This window comes from Lonchura striata, chromosome 26, assembly GCF_050655825.1.
Source record: "Lonchura striata isolate lonStrDom1 chromosome 26, ASM5065582v1, whole genome shotgun sequence".
Classification (NCBI taxonomy): domain Eukaryota; kingdom Metazoa; phylum Chordata; class Aves; order Passeriformes; family Estrildidae; genus Lonchura; species Lonchura striata.
Window position 1 is genome coordinate 8,116,043 of NC_140728.1, and position 20,274 is coordinate 8,136,316.

Sequence of the window (20,274 nt, forward strand, 5' to 3'; positions counted from 1 at the left end):
GGATGCCCCGGGGGTCAGAGCTGTCCAGAGGGCCGGGGTGCCCCAGGGGTGCCCGGGGGGACAGGCGTGCCCCGGGGGTCAGGAATAACCTGGAGATCAGGGATGTCCTGGGGATCAGGGATGCCTCAGGCACCAGCGATGTCCCAGGGTTCAGGAATAACCCAGGGGTCAAGGGTGCCCCAGGGGACAGGAGTGGCGCAGGGGACAGAGTTGTCCAGAGGTGCCCCAGGGGTGCCCTGGGGGTCAGGGATAACCTGGAGATCACGGATGTCCTGGGGATCAGGAGTGCCCCAGAGGTCAGGGGTTCCCCAAGCACCAGCAATATCCCGGGGTTCAGGAATAACCCAGAGGTCAAGAGTGCCCCGGGAGGCAGGGATAACCCTGGGGATAGGGATAACCCCGGGGGTCAGGGATAACCCCGGGGGTCAGGGATAACCCCAGGGACGGGGATAACCCCGGGGTCAGGGATAACCCCAGAGACAGGGATAACCCCGGGGACAGGGATAACCCTGGGGATAGGGATAATGCAGGGGTCAGGGATAACCCCGGGGACAGGGATAACCCCGGGGTCAGGGATAACCCCGGGGACAGGGATAACCCCGGGGACAGGGATAACCCCGGGGACAGGGATAACCCCGGGGACAGGGATAACCCCGGGGTCAGGGATAACCCCGGGGACAGGGATAACCCCGGGGACAGGGATAACCCAGGGGTCAGGAATAACCCAGGGGACAGGGATAACCCCGGGGTCAGGGATAACCCCGGGGTCAGGGATAACCCCGGGGTCAGGGATAACCCCGGGGTCAGGGATAACCCAGGGGTCAGGAATAACCCCGGGGACAGGGGTGCCCCTGGCACGAGAGCAGGCCTGGGGCAGCAGTGATGTGCACAGGAACCAAATGCTGCCCTGGGGAAATATCACCAGCACAACCTTTCCAAAATGCATCCAAACTCAACTGGGATGCTGGGGTTCTTTATCTCTTCTCTCATCCCAAAGAGACAAAGAACTTTCTTCCCCATGGAAAGCTGATGTCCCAGCCCAGGCCCCCACATAAGCAGCCACTCACCGCAGTCTGTGCTGTGATGTGGGTACAGCCCACAATTTTAGCTCCAGCCAAAGGCTTCTCGCCCTGAGCTCGTTTCCTGAGTGAAATCAGAGCAGACATGTCTGCAAAAGGAAGAGAGGTTTTAATGCTGGTTCAATCTGCAGGGTCCCCTCTCTACCACAGCTCCGCTCCCTTCAGGGCCTCCCAGGATACCTCCAAGCCCCAAAATTTCTACTGAAGCTGTTACACAGGCAGGGAGAAAGCTCCTCATCCCTGGCCTGGCAAAACAGGACCAAAACACCAGTGTCATTTGTCACTTGACCAAGGGATAAGGAGAGAGGCAAGGAGGGGTCTGGGACTAACAAGGCCTGGGGAAGGCTCCTAAGGACATTCACCAGCCCTGTGACAGCAGGTGAAGCACCTGAACTTGAAAACAGAGCTGCCACAACTCAGAAGAGCTGCTCTACATGTGTCTGGGTTGTCTTCCCCTTCTAAAAGGAGAGTTACCCAATCACCCCCCTGGAAATGGTAATTCAGCTTCCTACCACCCCCACAGGAAGGGGTGGGATTTTCAGCTTTCATATCTCTGAAGGTGTTACAAAATCCTTGTCCATCCAAAGCCAACAAAACATTAAACCCTGCAAGAGCTCTGCTCCTGCTAGAAAAGGGATGGGGCACAGCATTTGCAGGCACATCTCGCTCCTCCCTGATTTTGGAGGAGGAAAACAGGGTATCCAAGGCTGCAGCAGGAGTGGGAATTGCCACTGCTCAGCTGCTGGTCTCCAGGACCTGCCCCAAGCCCCAGGAGCCCCACGCTGTGCTCTGTACCCTGCTCGGCGATCTCAATCTCCCGGCGCCCGAACTCGGCCTGTTTGATGTTCTTCACGCAGAAATTGCTGCTGCCCTTGGAGTTGGTTTGCTGCTTCTCCCGGGGGGACACCTCGTCATCAGAGCTGTCTGTGTACGAGGCAGCTAAACCAAAAGAGGAATGAATGAGTGTTATGGCAGGCCTTATGAATCCAGGAACTTCCTACCCTTCAGCTTTCTGCTCTGCTTCCCTGTCTGAACTCAAAATGTCCCTCAGACATTTTTGGATGTTCCGGGTCCAGGTCAGAAGCATTTGAGACCCTGGCACAGCTGGAAACAGCTGTGATTTTGGGTTTGAGCCATGGAATGATTTACCAACCTTGCAGGAAGAACAAGAAGTCACAAAAGTTTAGATATTATAGTAGAAGTAGTCACAAAGTAGAGGGAAGAATTTTTGAGTGCTGTACAGGGGGGTTTTGGTTTTGTACATGGGGGTCAGAGGGTTTAAGATGGATTTGGGATCTGGGCCTGCCCTGTCCTCCCTCTTTCTCCTTCCTTCCCTCCATGTTCTTGGTGATGTTGGCACTCACAGATTGGTTTAGAGTAGAAAATCACCATTTAATATGGGTAATAGGCATTGGGGAAAAACTGTAACCATGTAACACGTAATGTACCATATAAAAGATAGAAAAGCACCATTTAATATAGGTAATAGGCATTGGGGAAAACTGTAACCATGTAACACGTAATGTACCATATAAAAGATAGAAAAGCACCATTTAATATAGGTAATAGGCATTGGGGAAAACTGTAACCATGTCACACGTAATGTACCATATAAAAGACAGCAGCAGCCCTGGGTGGGAGAGAAGAAGCAGTCGGGGTCAGAGAGGATGTCAGGGTGTGTGTGTGCCTCTGCCTGAGCTGTGAGCAAACCACAGCAGCCCCAGAAGAAAATCTTTTAGATAACTTGCAATAAACTGCCTTGAGACCCAACAACAGAGACTGCTGAGCCTTTCTTGGGAAGTTCGGGTTGGAGGAGAAGATTTTTCCAGCACACGGAGCCACCCCCGACCTAGGGTCAGCTCCGGCATTTCCCTTCCCAGCTTTCACTCATGGCTCAAACTACCAATTTCCTAGGAAAAGCCAATGCCCTGAAGGAATTTTGTACTCTTTTTCTCTAAAACAGTCCAGAGGTAACAATTATCAACTGGCAATCAATGCCTGAGCTTTGGGAATGCCTGGAATCATTCCCTCAGCATCCAAGTACAAACAGCAGCACAATTCCTGCCACAGGCTGTGAGCAGCACATTCACTGCAGCACCCATGCTGGGTTTTTGAGAGGAATATGTGAGGACAAGGACCTGGCACCTACCAGAGCTGTAGCTGTCAGTGGAAGACTGGGAGATGGAGCGGGACAGGGACCGACGGCCCGTCTTGGTCGGGAATTTGGTGAACTCCTGCATGTCATCTGCAAATTGGATTTGCTGGAAGCAAAGGAAAGAAGTGCTAAATCAGGAGGTGATCCTTAGGGCATGACATGTCCCAACCTACAGGGACACATAGAACCCTTCAGTCCACAAAAATTAGCATCACCAAATACAAGGCTACAGATGCCAAAAATTAAATCCTTTCCTCTGCCCGAAACAACTGCCACCAGGTTTTTGTCACCCTGCGAATTTCACACAACAGCTGAAGATAAAAAGAGCACCCTGAAACATCTCCTTTAATCCCCTCCCAGCTCCCCAAGGCTCCTTCAGGAATTGCACTCCTTGTACAACCCACATCCCATGAGGAGGCAGAGCCCCTGCTCCCACAGCCCCTGCCCCAACCAATCTCAGCAGATTTCTGCCCAAAAATGTAGCAGCAAGAAAGTTGGGGTGGTCCCAACAGTTCCCTGGTGCTTCCAGGCTCTTCCCAGGAGCAGAGCATCCCGCAGGTTAAAAACACCACACATCCTTCCAAAACTGACACTAAAAGCACAGGAAAAAACCTCAGCAAGAGAGAACATTTCAACAAAAAGAAGTTGACATTGCATTGGCTTTCAGCCTCCTCTGCAGGACAAGATGTTTCCATTGGAAGAAAACCCCCAAAACAGCCACCTCTCTCAGCCAGAGGCAACTCAAGGCTCCAGCACCTTCTATCAGATCATCAAATTTAACTGTGTTGGGCCAAAAAGAGAGGAAAAATAACCCAAAACTGCTCAGCTGCTGTGCTCACCCCAAATGAGCAGCCAGCAAAGGGCCTTACTGCTGCTCCTGCCAGTGAAAGGCAACAGAGATGAAAGGGAATCAGGGAAAGCACCAGCAATCCCAGCCTGCAGCCCCCTCCCTGCTGCAGGCAGGAGACCCTGACAAAGAACCCCAGCACGGCCCCTCCACTCCCATCACATCACTGCAGGATTTAATTTTGCCATTTAACAGGGATGAGACGTCATGGCAGGGAGTGGGATTAACAAAGCATCCCCGAGACCCAGGAGACCTTGAGAGGAGACCTAGAGAAATGAAGATGATGGAAAGAGACAGCCCAGAGCAGTCACAAGGAGGGGCTTTCAGTGCCACAGCCATCCCAAAAGCACCCTGAAAGCTTTGATGCAGGAGACAGCCTTTGGAGGGGAGAAGAATTAAACTATTTACTTGAAATGATCCATTCCAGAAAGGAGGAATCTGCACAGGCTGGAGCTGGGGTGGCTGCAGCACCGGTACAGCTTTTGGGGCTGGAAAACGCTGCCACAATCCTACAGAATCCCAGAAGATGGGCCAAAACCAGCATGGGATTCCACTTGAGAAGGAACAAGGGGGAATGAAACCTATGGCTCACTCCAAGGGAGGGCAGGAGGGATGATGTGGCACTCCAGCATCTCTTCCAGGAACTGACTGGCACAGATCAGATCCATCAGCACACCCAGCCAAACATCCCAGGCAATCCTGTGGGTGCTGCTGCTGCAGGGTTTCCAGCCAGCTCCTCCATCCTGGACACATCACAGCTTCCCTGACTAGACTTCCCAGCAGACTCCAGTTGGATTCTGATGCAAACTGCTTTAGTTTGTATTAGTGGAAGGAATAGAAAGGATCAATGGAGATAGAAGGTTTGGTTTTGTGATTGTTTGAGGTCACTTGATGCGGAAGGAGGATTCAGAGGGCGCCACAACCTCAATCCCCACGGGGAAGCAGAGGGAGGGCGCAGAGGGCAGGATCCAGAGGGCATCCCAATCCTATCCCCACAGGAGAGCAGAGGGAGGGGGTGCAGAGGAGACCACAACCCTCATCCCTGAGGGAAATCACAGGGAGGACCAGGAGGGCACTGAAACCTCCACCCCCATGGGAGAGCAGAGGGAGGACCCGGAGGCCACCACAACCCCATCCCCACAGGGAAGTTGGTTCCAGGGACAAGACAGGCAGAAGCACTTCCAGGCAGGCACCAATACTGTGCTCAGGGAGTGTGGCAGGAGCTGGCAGGACTCCCAACAAGGAATGATGTTGCTGGAATTTGTTCAAGGTCTATTCCTCGGATCAATCTTCCCCACACAGCCTGGGATAGGCTTGTGCCACTTCCATGCCAGTGTATTGCTCATGGGCACTTCCAAGGAGGAAAAAGTATCAGCAATTTCAGGACACAAGATATTTCCATGCCTTCACATCGAGCTCTTCCTCTGGCAGCTCATCAAACCCAAGGGCATAAAAAACATTCCCCATAAAACAGCTGCTGGCATTAAAACAGCTTAAAGTGTTAGCTGAGGAATTGTCTGTATCTCAGGGAAAGGTTCCCAGGGAAGAGGTGACCCAGGAGGGAAAAAACATAAAGCACACTGCTTCAGCCCAGGGTGCAGGTCTGTCCTGCAGCATCCAGGATGCGTGTGCTCCAGGACAGGGCAATTCCCTTCACGGAATTGCTGCCTGGATGGTCTCACAGAGCAAAGTTCCTTTGGGATGCGGTGGAAAAGGGAGGATGGGATAGAGGGATGCTGCACTTCCCAGTCCCACAACATCCCACACCACAATCCACCTCCCCTTCAGGCCTCCAGCTGTGAATGCTGAGCCAGCTCTGAGGCACAACCCCACCCTGCAAGAGAAACAGCAGGTTTAGAAACACGGGAATGAGGGATTGAATCCAAGGGGAGAGAAAAAGCAAGTGCTAAGCAAACCAAGTGCTGAATTACCCCCAGTAATCCCTGCCGTGGCTTTACCAGGGCTCAGCTGAACTCCCCAGCTTAGCAAAATCTGCCCTGGCTAAAATTATCATCAAACACCACGAACAGCAGCCAAACCCAAGGAAGCACCCGAACATCCCACCCCCCTGAGCCGGGGAAGTTACCGCTGTGCGGGCAGCGGGGCGGCAGCGCAGGCAGGTCGGGCACGGCGCTGGGCAGAGGGGAGTGAGCAGTGCCCTCCACGTGCCAGCAGCAGCTCGAGCTGCATTAAGGAGCCAGAGAAAATCTCCTAATCCCTCTGCCCATCATGGGAACCGGAATGGGCGGCATTCCCGGCCAGCCGGGGGCTGCGGCTCAGCGCTCAGCGGGATCGGGGCTGTCCAGCTCTCCCTCTCTTTGCATCCCAAACTTCATCCTGCTGGAAGCAGCTTTTCCAACCGGGTGGAGCACGAGGGTTGAAGTGCAAGGAAAATATTTTTTCATCCCAGAAATTCGTGGTCAAGTAGGGAAAACAAGACAGCACCCATTTCCCTGCGCAGGAATGAAGCCAGGGGTTTTTAGCATCACTGCCTGGAAAAGGAGAAGATGGGGCTGGAGATCAAAGGGGCCAAATGAGCAGTTCCTCACTTGGAACAGCAGGGATTTTGGGATATGTTCTGCAGAAAAACAGCAGGATCCACCATCTCCTGCCAAGTTCTTCCAGAGCATCGTTGGGCATTCCTGCTCCCAGTCAAGCCAGCCAAGCCAGAAGGACATTTTGTCCCTTTGGGAATCCACTGCCACTGTGCCCATTCCCAGGCAGATCTGACATTTCCCAACAACAGCTGCTCATGTTCAGCTCAAACCACCCTTTCCAGGGCTGGAGCTGAGGGAGCACTGTCCACCCTATTTGGCCACACTGTCCAGAGCATCCCAAACCTCCAGGAATCTGAAGACCAGCCTGAACAAGCTTCTCTCTAGGGCACAAGGATAAATCCACTGAGAACATTGGTGGGGCAGCACCAAACCCAGCAGCTCAAGTGTCCCCAGCATGCACAGCCTCTTTTGTTTAATTATTACAACACAGGGAGGACAAACAGATTGCAGGTCTGGATTGGTACCACCCCACCAAACGGGCAGCTCATGACTGCAGGGTGTGCCATCCTCCATGGCTGATCCCAAGCACTTTCCCAGTGGTCAGCCAGGAGAGCAGTTTTTGGAGCTGACAGAGTAAGAAAATTCCACTCCCTGACTCCAGGGAAAGGGAGTTGTACACGCAGCTGGATTTACCCCAGGCACAGATGAGCCCAGCATGTCCCTCTCGCAGAGGACAATCCCACTTTTCACTTTAACACTTCTTCCATTCCCAGAACAGCTCCAGAGAGGTCGCTTAAGCTCCTTTGTTGTGCTACACATCCCTGACTGCATCCCATGCAGCCTTGGGGGAGAGCAGGAGCAGATTGTGGAAGGAACAGAGATTTTGGAAAGCATCCACCAACTCACAGCTGACACGGCTCATCAATGCACAGGCTCCACAGGGGAAAGAACACAGGCTGGGAAGCAGCTCCAGGCTCTATTCCTAGCATCCCCAGGTTTGCTTCAGCAATCCTTTTATTATTATTATTATTATTATTATTATTATTTATAATTAGGGAAAACGTGAGCATCGACTCAAACACAGCCACAGGAAAAGTGTCCTCCCAGCCACTTCTGTCCTGGATAAGTGGAGCAGGGACAGGAGCAGGCTCCACACATCACCCAAGATAAGCAGGAAGCAATGAACCATCTAAAAATCCTCCAGACTTCTGAGCCTGCCATCCATGGATGTGAGGACACAGCACAGTCGCCCAGGGAGGAACAGCAAAATGGGAGCAGAGCACGTTCCTACAGCCACACAACCACCTCTAAAGCAGAAGAGTCTCTGCAACCCACTTCTGCCCTCCCAGGAGAAAGCCTGGAAGGATCCAGAGTCCTGGGACCTTTCCTTTGGCTGCAGAAAACCAGCAGGGATCAGGACTATTCAGTGCAGCCACTTCCCTTTATTTAGTACATTCTCCCAAACAAAAACTCCCTGGCAGAGGCTGGGAGGGCACTGCTGGATGCCCACGCTGCCAAGGCAGCCCTGACGTGACCTGTCTTTTAAGTTCATCATTTTTTTGTCATTCCTGGAAACTCAGCCAGACAAGGAATGTTTTACAGCTCAAACAAGCATCCTCCTTCTCCTCCTCACTAGCCCTGCTCCCACATGAGACAGGAGCAGCAGCTCGGAGCAGGGCTGGATTTTGCCCACCTGGAGATGGGCACCTTCAGGTTTCAGTCTCCAAGGATTCCTTGTCTGCAGAAGGACAGATATATGTTGGCTTTTCCTGAGAAGGAGCTGGGTCAGGCATTTCTAAAGGACAACTTGTTTTAATCCACTGATTTGCAGAAGCAACTCGTCACAGTGTCCAGGGAGGGCAGAGGCATCGCAGGGAATGAGGCCCTTCAGCCTCATCAGCAGAGAGGAAAAAAGTCAGATAACCAGTGTTCTCCTTCATTCCAGGGCAGAAAGAGGAGAGAGGAGCAGCTTTGCTTGAGCCACCTCCTCAGGAAGGGACAGAACTCCTCCATGCTGTTTTCACAACCACTCAGATCCCGGAGGGGACCCCGAGCTATTGCCACGTTTGCTTCCCTGAGACCATCCCAAACCCGCCAGCTGCAGGTTCCCAGTGCTCCCAGTGTCCCTGTGCTGGCCCCTGTGCTGGCCCCATTCCCAGTGTGGCCATGCCAGGGTGCTGGGTTTGTTTAGAGGACTTGGCTACCCTGTGTTGAGCCCCCTTCTGCTCCACTTCCAGGCTGGAAGAGCCAGCCCCTGTTCCCACAGGACAGTGTCTAGCCATGAGGCTGGAAACAGGGGACACACAGGGGGACACAGCTCCTGCTCCACAATCCAACAGGACACGGGTTTTTGGGGTGGGAATCAGCAATGCAGACAGGGATGGTTTTAGGGTTCTTTCCCTGGGAGGTTATCCAGGCTGGAAAGGTACTTAGGGATCACAGCACTCCTAAGGATGGAAGGAAAGGAAAAACAAGGTACTTGGAGAAGAGGGATTGGGGATCAGGACCAGCAATACTCTCACCTGGACAACTCACCATCCTCATCCCCAAAGCACTGGGGAGGGGAGGTTTTGGAGGTGGATTTGGCTCTGTGACTCAAACCATCCCATTTTCCCACCTCCAAGCTCTGGTCACGCATGCCAGTGCAAACTTGGATGGCAAAGGGCTGCACAAATTCACATGAGGCTATGGCCAGCCCATGGAAGAACCACCAGATTCCCAGTTCAAATCCTCCCAGCAGCAAACAAAACCCCAGGCAGAGCCCACGGCCAGGTGAAGGATTTTCCCCAGCAGTTCCCACTGCTTCACCCCACCATTCACAGGGATGGTGGAAGAGCAGGAGAGCTGCTCAGCAAGATCTCCTGGTCCTCCCAGCCTGAGGACCGAGGGCTCTGTGAGAGCTGGAAGTGAAACAACCCTCAGGAAAAAGGACCTGCTTCTGCTCCAGGTGTGGCCTTTGCAAGAGGAGAACTTTCTCCTGGTGGTTCCCCCAACTTTTGGAAGAAACCCAAGTGCTCCATTTGGACATCACAGCTGGATGAGCTTACTGATGGTGCTGCTCTGTTCCTGGAAGCACAGCCATGTGGAATTTGGTGCTCCTGGATCTGTACCTCTCACTCCCAAAGGGTCCACAGGGCAGGCTGCTCTCCCTAGAGGCACAGACCTGCCTGGCACGCTCCCCACCAACTCCCTGAACAGGAATCCCAGCCAAATCTCCACCTGGAAACATTTACACTGTTCCCAGTGAAGAAATAAAAGGGCACTGAGGTTCTGGCAAAAGAAACCAGCCAAGCCCTGATCCCAATATCCATCCTGCACTGCCAGGGAAAGGCTGGTTGGGTTAAGTACCGAGTGAAAAAAAAAAAACAAAAAACAAACGAAGTTTCTGTGAGTCCAAGAGGAGAATTAAGGACTTCCACATGAATCTCAAAACTCAGCAGAGACAAAGAAACACCAGGAAAGAAAGAGACCCATTCCAAAGGTTACTAGGCGGGAAATCACCTCAAGATTTCCGTCATGATGGGAATCACTGTAAATGCCAGTTAAAGGAAAAATAAACAGGAGGAATTCAATAAAAGAAATGTGATTTTGAGTGTTAAATAGTAACTGGGGATAAATCTGCCTCATAAACACCTGGAGGTCAAAGGTGTGCCTCCAGCAGGAGCAGAGGGAAAGCTCCCCACCAGCAGATAAGGAGGCATCCAGCCCTTGGACTGCAGGAATCGAGGCAAAGGCTTGGGGCTGGCTTTGATGGAGCAGGAGGATATCTCCTGAAACACAGCGAGATAGCTCCTTCCTGGCAGGAACAGCACAAGTCCAATGTCTGGGACCCCTAAGTGAACTCTGGTCATGTCTCACAGGTTCACCCCATAATCTCCATGAATGGGCAAACAGCACCTGGTCTAAAGCCATCCCAGACTGCTCACTGCCCGCCCAGCCTATGGCACAGCACGTGCTTGGGCAGCAGGAAAACCAGTATTAATTGGAGTTACCACACTGCAGTACAAGCAATACAAGGTCATGTCCTTGCAAGGACAAGGGGATGGATTCCCAGTGCCAGAGGGCAGGGATGGATGGGATATTGGGAAGGAATTCCTCCCTGTGAGGCTCTGGCACAGGGTGCCCAGAGCAGATGTGGCTGCCCCATCCCTGGGAGTGTCCAAGGCCAAGTTGGGGCTTGGGAGCCAGGGCAGAAGGAGGAACTGGATGAGCTTTAAGGACCCTTCCAACCCAAACCATTCCCCTATTCCATGACTGTGGGTTAAATCACTCCCAGCAGCTTATGGGGCAATCTGAGGACTGCAGGCCAGCTGGCAGAGCTGGAAGCCCATGGAAATGTGTTTGTGTGTCAGAGCTGAGAGGGAATCAGCTTTAATTAGCATCAATTTTTAAACTAATTAGAAAATGCCTCTCCAAGCACGGTTGTATGAGACCAAGGGAACACTTGGAAACACTGTCAATCAGTTTGTTCAGCAACAGCTCATGGTCTGAAGGGAGGGTTTGCCACAAAAAAAAAAAAAAAAAAAAATTGAGAAGGCCAAAATTCTGTTCTGTAATCCTAAAGCAGTCCCTGTGTTTTGGGGGAGGAATCACTCTCCCTGGCACCCCACCTGCTTCCTCTTCCCCCCACACTGCCTTGAAGAACCTCAGCATTCCAAGACTTCTACAGGTCTTTCCAAAAACCAAAACAGCAAGTCCCACTGAGGAGAGGTTCCAGCTATTCCCTGGTACCCTTAGCTGATCCTCCATCCCTGTGTCACAGCTTTAAGGGAAAACACCCCACAGGATCAGCATGGAAACAGGAGCAGCCTGTTCTGGAAACTGGAAATCCATCCTCCCCCTGCCCTGATTCCCAAAGCCTCTCACAATGTTATTTCCACTGGAGCTGCCCGTTCCTCATTTACCAATAGACTGTTTTCAGCCCTGGAAATTACCTGGATTTTGATGCATCCGGTGAGAGGCAAAGCAGGAGAAACCTCAGGCTTCAGCATGGGCTCTTCCCTGCTCAGGAGCCTGAGGAATCACCCCCAGGATGGACAAACATCAGACTTGTGTCAGAGCAAAGCCAACCTTTTCCTGCAGACAGGGCTGATTTCATGAAGCCCCTTGCTTTTAAAGGAGCCAGGAGGGATGGAAGTGATTTCTTTGTGGAGATGGCAAGCTCACAGAGTATTTGGAGAAAGGATTAGTTAATGTAGGAGACACTGTGCTGCCTGCAAGATGCCGACAGCTCCAAGGTCAACAGGGATCAGCCAGATGTTCTCGCTCCAAAACATGCCCACGTTGGATGCAGAACTCTCCCCACAGTGCAGGAATGTGTGAAATCTGGAGCTCCCTGTTGGGTGGTGAAAGGAGGAGAGGCAGGAAACAGCAGACACAGCCTGAACCTCACCCTCATCTGGAAGGAGGACACTAAAACATGAACTTCAGGAAGGCAAAGCCCCAAGGAGCCTCCTTTTGCAGGCTGCCCACTTCTCCTCCCTGAAAAAGGCCAGAAGGAGTGATCCCTTCCACCCACAGCACACAGATAAAGCAGGCTCCAGCAGCTCCCACCCAAACCCTGGCTCCTGAACGCAGGCAGCTCCTCAGCCAGGCAGGAACGGGCACTGCCAGGCAGCTCCAGGTCTGTGGGGGCAGCCAAGGGGAGGCTGCACCCAGCTCTGAGGGCTGCAGGAGTCTCCCTGAATTACAATGGAGCCTGTTCAAGGAGCTGGAACATCATGTCCTCGGCCACCTCAGTCCTTTGGCTGTCACCAACCTGAAGTAAACAGATTCTGCAGCAGCAATAAGCTCGTTACCAAGGCCACCGTATTGATCCCAAAGTGTAATTAAAATTCACAGTTCAAGCAGCCCAAGTCAACAGGGCAATGAGGGCAGCTCCAAAAGGCAGGACTGGCCTCAGCTTCCACATCCTGCTGTCTCAGAGGCACAGAACCCATGGAGGGAGAGCAGCTGCCAAAAAACAGCCCAAACTCTTCCCTGTCAGAGTGGGGAGGATCTGGCACAGAGAAGCTGTGGCTGCCCCATCCCTGGAAGTGTCCAAGGCCAGGCTGGACAGGGCTCAGAGCAACCTGGGATAGTGGAAGGTGTCCCTGCCCAGGACAGGGAGTGGAACTGGGGGGTCTTTAAGGTCCCTTCCAACCAAACCATTTCCAAACTAGCAGCTTCCTCTTTGGACCTTTGGGCCATCAACCAAGATGTCCCAGAGCACTCATTCCCAAGGGTTCCAGGGAAGCCTGCAGGGATGATGTGGGAAGAGAGGGATAGTGCAGAGTAGATTCCAGCATTGCTCAGGGTGCCCAAGCCCCTGGGATTATCCAGTGCCCTGGGAAGGGGCTCCACCTGCTGAGGTGTCACCATGATGCTCCTCCTTGGTGGGGCTCCCTGACTCTCCTCCCAGCCCCTTACAGACTCAACCCTTGGTTTCACCAAGTCTCACTCTGGGACAAGTTCTGGCACAAAGTCCTCTGCACTGTGGGCCCTTGGGGCCACCAGCAGGTCCCAGGACAGTCACCTGGAACGTCAGCACTGTGTGCTGAGTGAAGGTGAGCCAGAGGCCCCAGATAAGCAGCTCTGATCAAAGGGCTCAGCAGGAAGCATAACGAGCCCTCTGCAAATGCGACTGTCACCCCCAGGAAACTCCTGGTGATAAAAACACAGCCAGGCACAACCAAATCCCTCAAGCTGAGTGCTGAGGTTCCACACATTTCCTGCTCCAAAAGCTGGGATGAGGCACCCACTAACTTCTCAGAAGAGTAACGCAGAAGGGATCCTCACTTACAAAGGATTAACTCCAACCTGACCTTGAAAACCTGATTTCCAGAGTGAAATACCCCAGCCTCAGCATCTAGGAGGGAGCACAGGAGCCCATTCCAGCATTTGCACAGGCTGGAAGCACAGAGAAAACAGTTCCCAGAGAAAGCATTGTGGTAGGCCAGTCCCCAGCAGCAGAAGATAACCTGGCATCTCAGAGAAGGCCAAAACAAAACACTGTGCTCCTGCTCCAGCATTCTTCCCACACCCCAGACCTGGCTGCTCATGTGGGAAGGGGGTTCCCAGGATGGGGGGTCTCCACCCCTACACCATTAAAAGATGGCAGAGATGCTTCTGAAGACTGGGAAGAATGAATATCCAACTCTTCTCCCATCTCCAAAGGACTGACAGAAGAGTGGAAACCCAGCCCCCTTCAGGGATGCAGGAAGAAAAGAGGGAAGCAAAAGCCACAGGCTCTGACATATCATTTTGAAGACAGTTTATGCCCATCAAACCCCCAAAACCTCCTTTCTTTCCCCTCTCTGGTTCAACAATTCAATTAAGTGTCTTCCGGCCTTGCCCAGTGCTGGGGCACTGGCACAAGCTCCCCTCTGGATATCAGGGAGACCCTCCAAAACACCAAAACAATGGGAAGGTCCCAAGAGCAACTGAGAAAAAAATTAGGATTCTATCATTTAACACAGCACCAGGTTGCCCCAATCCCTGGTAATTCATCTCCACTCCAAACACACCTGTGCTTTTTTCCCCACTTATTAGGGTTTTCCTGAACCCCAGGGAAAGCCAGACTTATCTCAGGACATCCATACAGAGGACAATGAGCTGTTCAACTCATCCCAGCCCAGGCACCTCATTATGAGAGAGAAAAACTCAGAGCAGGGAACCAAAGAAATGGAGATCTAGGCAAAGGAATGAGGAGATTCAGGTGCACGGTGCCTGCAGAACAGCAGGACAGGAGGTGGTAGCCATGGCCCCAGACAGGCTCACAAAGGCACAGAGGATTTATGAGCAGCCACTCTAAGGAATTCAATTAAAGGGACAGGAAAAACGAATGGCTACAGGAGCTCTGTCAGGACAAACAAGGGCAGTCTCATCCCCCTGACAGCACCAAGGGGAAGGTATCACCCGGCCTGGCAGAGCTGCAGGGACCTGGGATAAGTCACCACAGAGCAAAGTGGGGCAGGGCCAGGTCTTTGGGAACGGGCTGGGCAGGGATGCAGCTGGCTGCAGCAAGGTCAGCGGTGCGCAGGCCACTGCAGACAGCAGGAACGATGCTCTGGAGAGGACACCCACCCTCGCAGGGGCCAGCAGCTCCCCACAGGCCCCATCCCCCTTCCCCAGCTTTTCCCTGCTCCATCTCTGCCACCCCCACAGCAGCCAGCCCGCTGCCACCGCAAAGCTGCAGCGCCTGCATTAGCATTCCCTGCCACAGCCGGCAGCCGCAGGGGCACAGCACGGGCACAGCACAGCCCCATGGGCACCCAACTCACCTCCCTGGAACCACAGCCGAGCCTTCAGCCCATCTCAGAGCCCAGCAATGCCGCAGCAGGGAGATCTGTCTGCAGCCAGGTGTGGAGCAGCCCAGCAGGCAGCGATGCCAGCGGGACAAGGACACGGCGGGGTGAGGTGACAGCCAGGGACAGCACTGCCAAGCCCCCTGCCCTGCCACACGCCCGGTGCCCCTCGCCGTGCCCTTCCCGCTCCAGGCACCCCCAGCTTGGCTCGGCTGGAGTTTAAGGCTCCGCCGAGCGGCTGACGTGGGTTGGGAAAGCGACTGCTGCCAAGGGCACCTGCAGTCTCCAGGGAGGCAGCAGAGCAGATGCCCACACGCAGCAGTGATGGCACACAGGGATCTGGAGGAGCACAACCTGCCCTTGAGCTCTGCCATCATCATCTCCACATCCACGTTCACTAAACCTGGGTAAGCCACCAGCCTCAGCATTCCAAATCTACCCCAGCAACACCACAGCAGTGGCTGGAGAAGGTGCAAAACTCAGCTTCGCTCACCCCTGCCTGCAAACTGCTCCTGACCAAAGAACCACCTTGCTCAGACCACACTGGGGTCATTATGCTGACAGACAAATCCCCATGAACTGCAGTGAAAAGGGAGCTCTGGCAGAGCCAGGCAATCCCAGCTCTTGGGGGAAAATGTCCTTATTGCTCCTTTCACCTCCACCAAGTCAGCTCCTACTTCAGCCTGGAGTTGATCATATTTAATCTTTTCATCTTTTACCTCCTGCTTGTTTCAATTTTTCACCATAAACGAGTCCCTGACAAGAGAAAAGAGCAATGCCAGGGGCTGATTCCCAGCTCCAGGTGACCCTAACAAGGAGACACCAACCTCTCCACAGCGCCCATAGGCCCAATGTACCTCCAGCTGCATCCAGGATGCTCCTGCAGGTCCTGGGCTGGATGCTGTGGGCTCACACTGGCACCTTCCCCAAGCTCCAGCACAAGTTAAGGCTCCTCTGAAAAGCCATTCACAGAGCCTGCACTGAGCTTGGCCACATTCCCACCCTCTCCATCTCCAAACACCTCACACAAACTGCATCAGCAAAGTTCCAGGAGCCCAAAAACCCAGGGGGGACGTGCTTCAGCAGCACAGCACTATCTTGCCCACCTCTGTGCTGGTAAATCATCTCTCTCCACCATCTCCACTGACCTCTAACCATGCCAGGAGGTCCAGGGCAGCTGGCACAAAAACCACTTTGACTTGCAGGGAATCAGAAGGGCGTTTTAATGGCTTAATTGCAATCATGTTCTGAGGCATCAGAGCTGGGGGCACTCAACAGCTTATCTCAGGAGAGCAATTCTCCCTTCCTTGGTCTTTCATCCTCCTGCCAAGGCCTCTGCTGTTCCCCAGCACTATTTGCAGGAACTAGCCAGGCAAGGAAAACAGGAGCCCGGAGCGATTCATTCCCTGAGCTCAGCTCAGCTCGCTCCCCATCTCTGATGTTATCAGCCTCAAATGTCGTGTGTCGCTCTGGGCACCTTCAATATCCTCACCCAGCCAGGAAAAGCTGCAGCAGCCACTGAGTCCAACCAAGGCTCCTCATGCTGCACAGTCAAGTCTGCAGCAGAAAATTCTGGGGATACATCTCACCCCCCTGAGAGGATGGCAAACTTGCCTCTGAGGATGCTCAATGGACTCTCTTTTACCACAGGTGTTTTGGTTCCATGGGATGCTCCAGGATTAGCAGCCTGCTGTCTCCTTGGAGCAGTCTCCTGCTGTTAGCTCTGACAGAGATGATGGTTATGAAAAGGTAAAAACAATTCCTGAGCTGAAGCTGTGCTGAGCCACTGCTGGAAGAGGCAGATCCCAGCCCCACATTCCTCTGCTCGTTCCTCCAGGCCATGTCCACAGCCCAGACAAACAGGGCCCAGTCTTCAAGCCCTGCTCCCTGGGAAAGAAGATACCTCAAATCCAGCTGACCTTCCCCAAGGGCCAGACACTCCCGAGTCCCAGCCGTGGCCAGAGCAGGCAGGAGAGGTTCCCCCGAAGGAGGAGGATGTTCCCATTTTCTGTGACTGCTCCGCCTTTGCTTCCACCGCTTCCAGGCGGCTGCAGCCCCGAGGGGAACGCAATGTTCAGCTGCACAGCTCTGTGCAGTGCCTGGAACACGGACCTGCCTCCCTGACCGTGCTGAAACTTCAGCACTGAGCCCAGAGCTCAGGGCCAGCTCCCCAGGTCACGGGGGTCCTGCACCCTGCTTCAGGGGCAAGACCAGCGCTTGCCCACCCTCAGTGCCGCCTGAGCACCCCACAGGGGTGTGGGAGCAGCACCGGGAGATCTCAGAGCTCCTGTGAGGCCTTCAGGCATGGAGGGACACTGAGGAGACTCGGCAGCCTCTTCCTGAGCCCAAAGGTGCTCCCACTCACACCTCCAACAGAACCTGCCCCCAAAAAAACTCAACACTCTGAAATCTCTCAGCCACCCTTCTGAGTGACCCACAGCTGGATTCCAGGTTGCTGCTTCTGGCTCTTCCCATATAACAGGTCCCTCCTGCTTTGTCCCCACCACAAAGCTCTATCACGCCACAGTCCCACACCAGGGGCCCACCCTGCCTGTCCCCTTCCCGGGGTCACCCTGTCCCCCTGCATCCCCCCTATGCCACAGCCCTGCTCTTGCCCCCAGGGCTTGACCCGAGCTGGCCCCAGCCCCCTGGAACCTGCCCTGCAGGTACTGGTCCTCCCCTCACCCCCATGCGGGCCAGGGCTGTACCCCAGTACAGACCCCTCTCTCCCCAGCACCCAAACCCTTCCCTCCCCACCCAAACTGGACCAGCAGCCCCCTGGGGCATACCTGCCACCCCCAGCCCCCTCGCCAGTCTCCCTCTCTGCCACTGCATGGGGACAAGCCCCACTTCCCAGTTAAACTGATCCATCAAACTGAGTCAGTTCCAGCCTTCCAGCACAGCCCCACACCTGTGGGGCCGCTCCTCCCACAGCCGGGGCACAGTCGTGTCCCCCCACGACCAAAGGCTGCTCCCCACAACCGAGGGGTGCTCCCTATGGCCAAGGGGTGCTCCCCATGACCAAAGGCTGCTCCCCACAACCAGAGGCTGCTCCCTATGGCCGGGGGCTGCTGCTCCCCACAGCCGAGGGGTGCTCCCCACGACCAAAGGCTGCTCCCCAAAGCTGAGGGTACTCCCCACAGCCGGGGGCTGCTGCTCCCCACAACCGAGGGGTGCTCCCTATAGCCGAGGGCTGCTCCCCATGACCAAAGGCTGCTCCCCACAACCAGAGGCTGCTCCCTATGGCCGGGGGCTGCTGCTCCCCACAACCAAAGGCTGCTGCTCCCCACGACCAAAGGCTGCTCCCCAAAGCTGAGGGTGCTCCCCACAGCCGGGGGCTGCTCCCCATGGCCGAGGGGTGCTCCCCACAGCTGGGGGCTACTGCTCCCCACAACCAAAGGCTGCTCCCCAAAGCTGAGGGTGCTCCCCACAACCGGGGTCTGCTCCCCACAGCCGGGGGCTGCTCCCCACGGCCGAGGGCTGCTCCCCACAACCAAAGGCTGCTGCTCCCCACGGCCGGGGGCTGCTCCCCACGGCCGGGGGCTCCTGCTCCCCACGGCCGGGGGCTCCTGCTCCCCACGGCCGGGGGCTCCTGCTCCCCACGGCCGGGGGCTCCTGCTCCCCACGGCCGGGGGCTCCTGCTCCCCACGGCCGGGGGCTGCTCCCCACAGCCGGGGGCTGCTCCCCACGGCCGGGGGCTGCTCCCCGCCCGGAGCGGAGGCTGCATGCCCCGCCAGGGGCCAGTCCCGCCGCAGACCGGGCGCTCGCCCCGCTCCCCCTGCAGCTCGGGCTGCTCGCCCCCTCCGGGAGGAGGCTGCTCCCCGCGCCCAGCACAGCCCGTGCCCCTGCGGCACAGCGCTCCGCCGGCAGCCGGGGCTGCACCCCGAGCCACCCCCCGATCCCGGCCCCGCTACCTTCTTGGGGGCCTTGGTGACGGTGGCCATGAAGGAATATTTCTCGGCGTCCTCCACCTCCTTGGCCTGCTTCTCCTCGCCGCCGGCGGGCTCCGGCACCGACATCCTGGTGCGGCGGGGAACGCGGGACGGGCCGCGGCCGCCGGCGGGACCAAACGGGGCACGGGCCGGCGGAGGGGCCGGGAGCACTGCGGGCTCGGCTCTGGCCCGGCTGGGTTTGGTTTTGTTCGGTTCGGTTCGGCTCAGCCCGGCTATGGCTCTAGCTCGGCTCAGCCCGGCCCGGCTCGCCTCTGGCTCTGGCTTGGCTCGGCCCGGCTCTGGCTCAGGCTCTGGCTCTAGCTCTGGTTCGGTTCGGCTCGGCTCGGCTCGCCCGGCCGGTCCCGCTCGCTCGCTGCCGCCGGCGCGCTGCCTGCGGCGGGTCTGCGGCCGGCGCGCCAGGGGCGGGGCCTCCTGACGTCACCGCGCCGTGACGTCATCCGCCGGGCTGCCGAGGCCGCGCGGCGCCGCCGGGGGAGCGGGCGAGGGGCGGGGCGCCCCCTGGCGGACACGGAGGGGAGGGCGCTGAGGGGCGGGAACGAGGGCGGGGCCAACGGGGGCGTGGTCACTCAGGGGGCGTGGTCACGGTGAGGGGCGTGGTCATGGTGAGGGGGCGTGGTCAGGAACCTCAGCGCGGGCCAAATCCCAATTAACCACAATAATTATATAACATAAATAAAATTGCATATAAATTTCTATAATATATCATATAATATGTACTATTATGTAGTGCATATAATTATATAATTAATATGTAATTAATATATAATTCATATATAATTAATTCATCATTAATTCATTATCTAATTAATAACTAATTATATATGCATATAATTAGTTTTGTAGTTAAAATAGTTTTTAATTAGTTTTTAAATTAAAACTAATTAAATTCCTTATTTAGACTAAATGAAAAAATTATTAAGATTAATTTTATGCATAAAATAGCAACCACATAAATTAAATATTAATTATATATAAATGTGCAAAATATGTTAATTTATTTATATTTATAAGTTATATACATTTACATTTATAAATTATTATAAAGCTATAAAATTTCTATACATTAATTTTATGCATATATATATGGTGTGCATGAATTTATATTAAATTACTGAATTATATAAGCGTATTACATAAATTATATTAATTTATATACAATTTTTCTAAATAAGTATAGACACTAAAAGAGCTGTGGGTGCCCATCCCCAGGTCCCGAGCTGTGGGTGTCCATCCCCAGGTCCCAGAGGTGTGGGTGTCCATCCCCGGGTCCCGGAGGTGTGGGTGTCCATCCCCGGGTCCCGGAGCTGTGGGTGCCCATCCCCGGGTCCCGAGCTCTGGGTGTCCATCCCCGGGGCTGTGTCCGGTCCCGGAGCTCTGGGTGCCCATCCCCAGGTCCCGAGCTCTGGGTGCCCATCCCCAGGTCCCGGAGGTGTGGGTGTCCATCCCCGGGGCTGTGT

The 20,274-nt window shown here is 54.7% G+C and overlaps 1 protein-coding gene across 3 annotated transcripts in view; it reads right to left on the reverse strand.

Annotated features, from left to right (window-relative positions):
• The window catches only part of AHCYL1 (adenosylhomocysteinase like 1), a 29,658-nt gene extending 10,458 nt beyond the window's left edge, over window positions 1–19,200 (reverse strand). The window contains exons 1-4 of one of the 3 annotated variants that reach the window (XM_021527638.4): window positions 18,779–19,200; window positions 3,229–3,340; window positions 1,875–2,018; window positions 1,068–1,168 (exon numbers count right to left, since the gene is read on the reverse strand). In XM_021527638.4, coding sequence (XP_021383313.1) covers window positions 1,068–1,168; window positions 1,875–2,018; window positions 3,229–3,340; window positions 18,779–18,883 — 462 coding nt within the window. In that variant the 5' untranslated portion in view covers window positions 18,884–19,200. Of the gene's footprint in view, window positions 1–1,067; window positions 1,169–1,874; window positions 2,019–3,228; window positions 3,341–11,513; window positions 11,586–14,840; window positions 14,957–18,778 lie in introns of those variants that run through there. The other 2 variants (XM_085561452.1, XM_085561451.1) reach the window with 2 other exon arrangements.
• Between the last annotated feature and the right edge of the window lie 1,074 nt (window positions 19,201–20,274).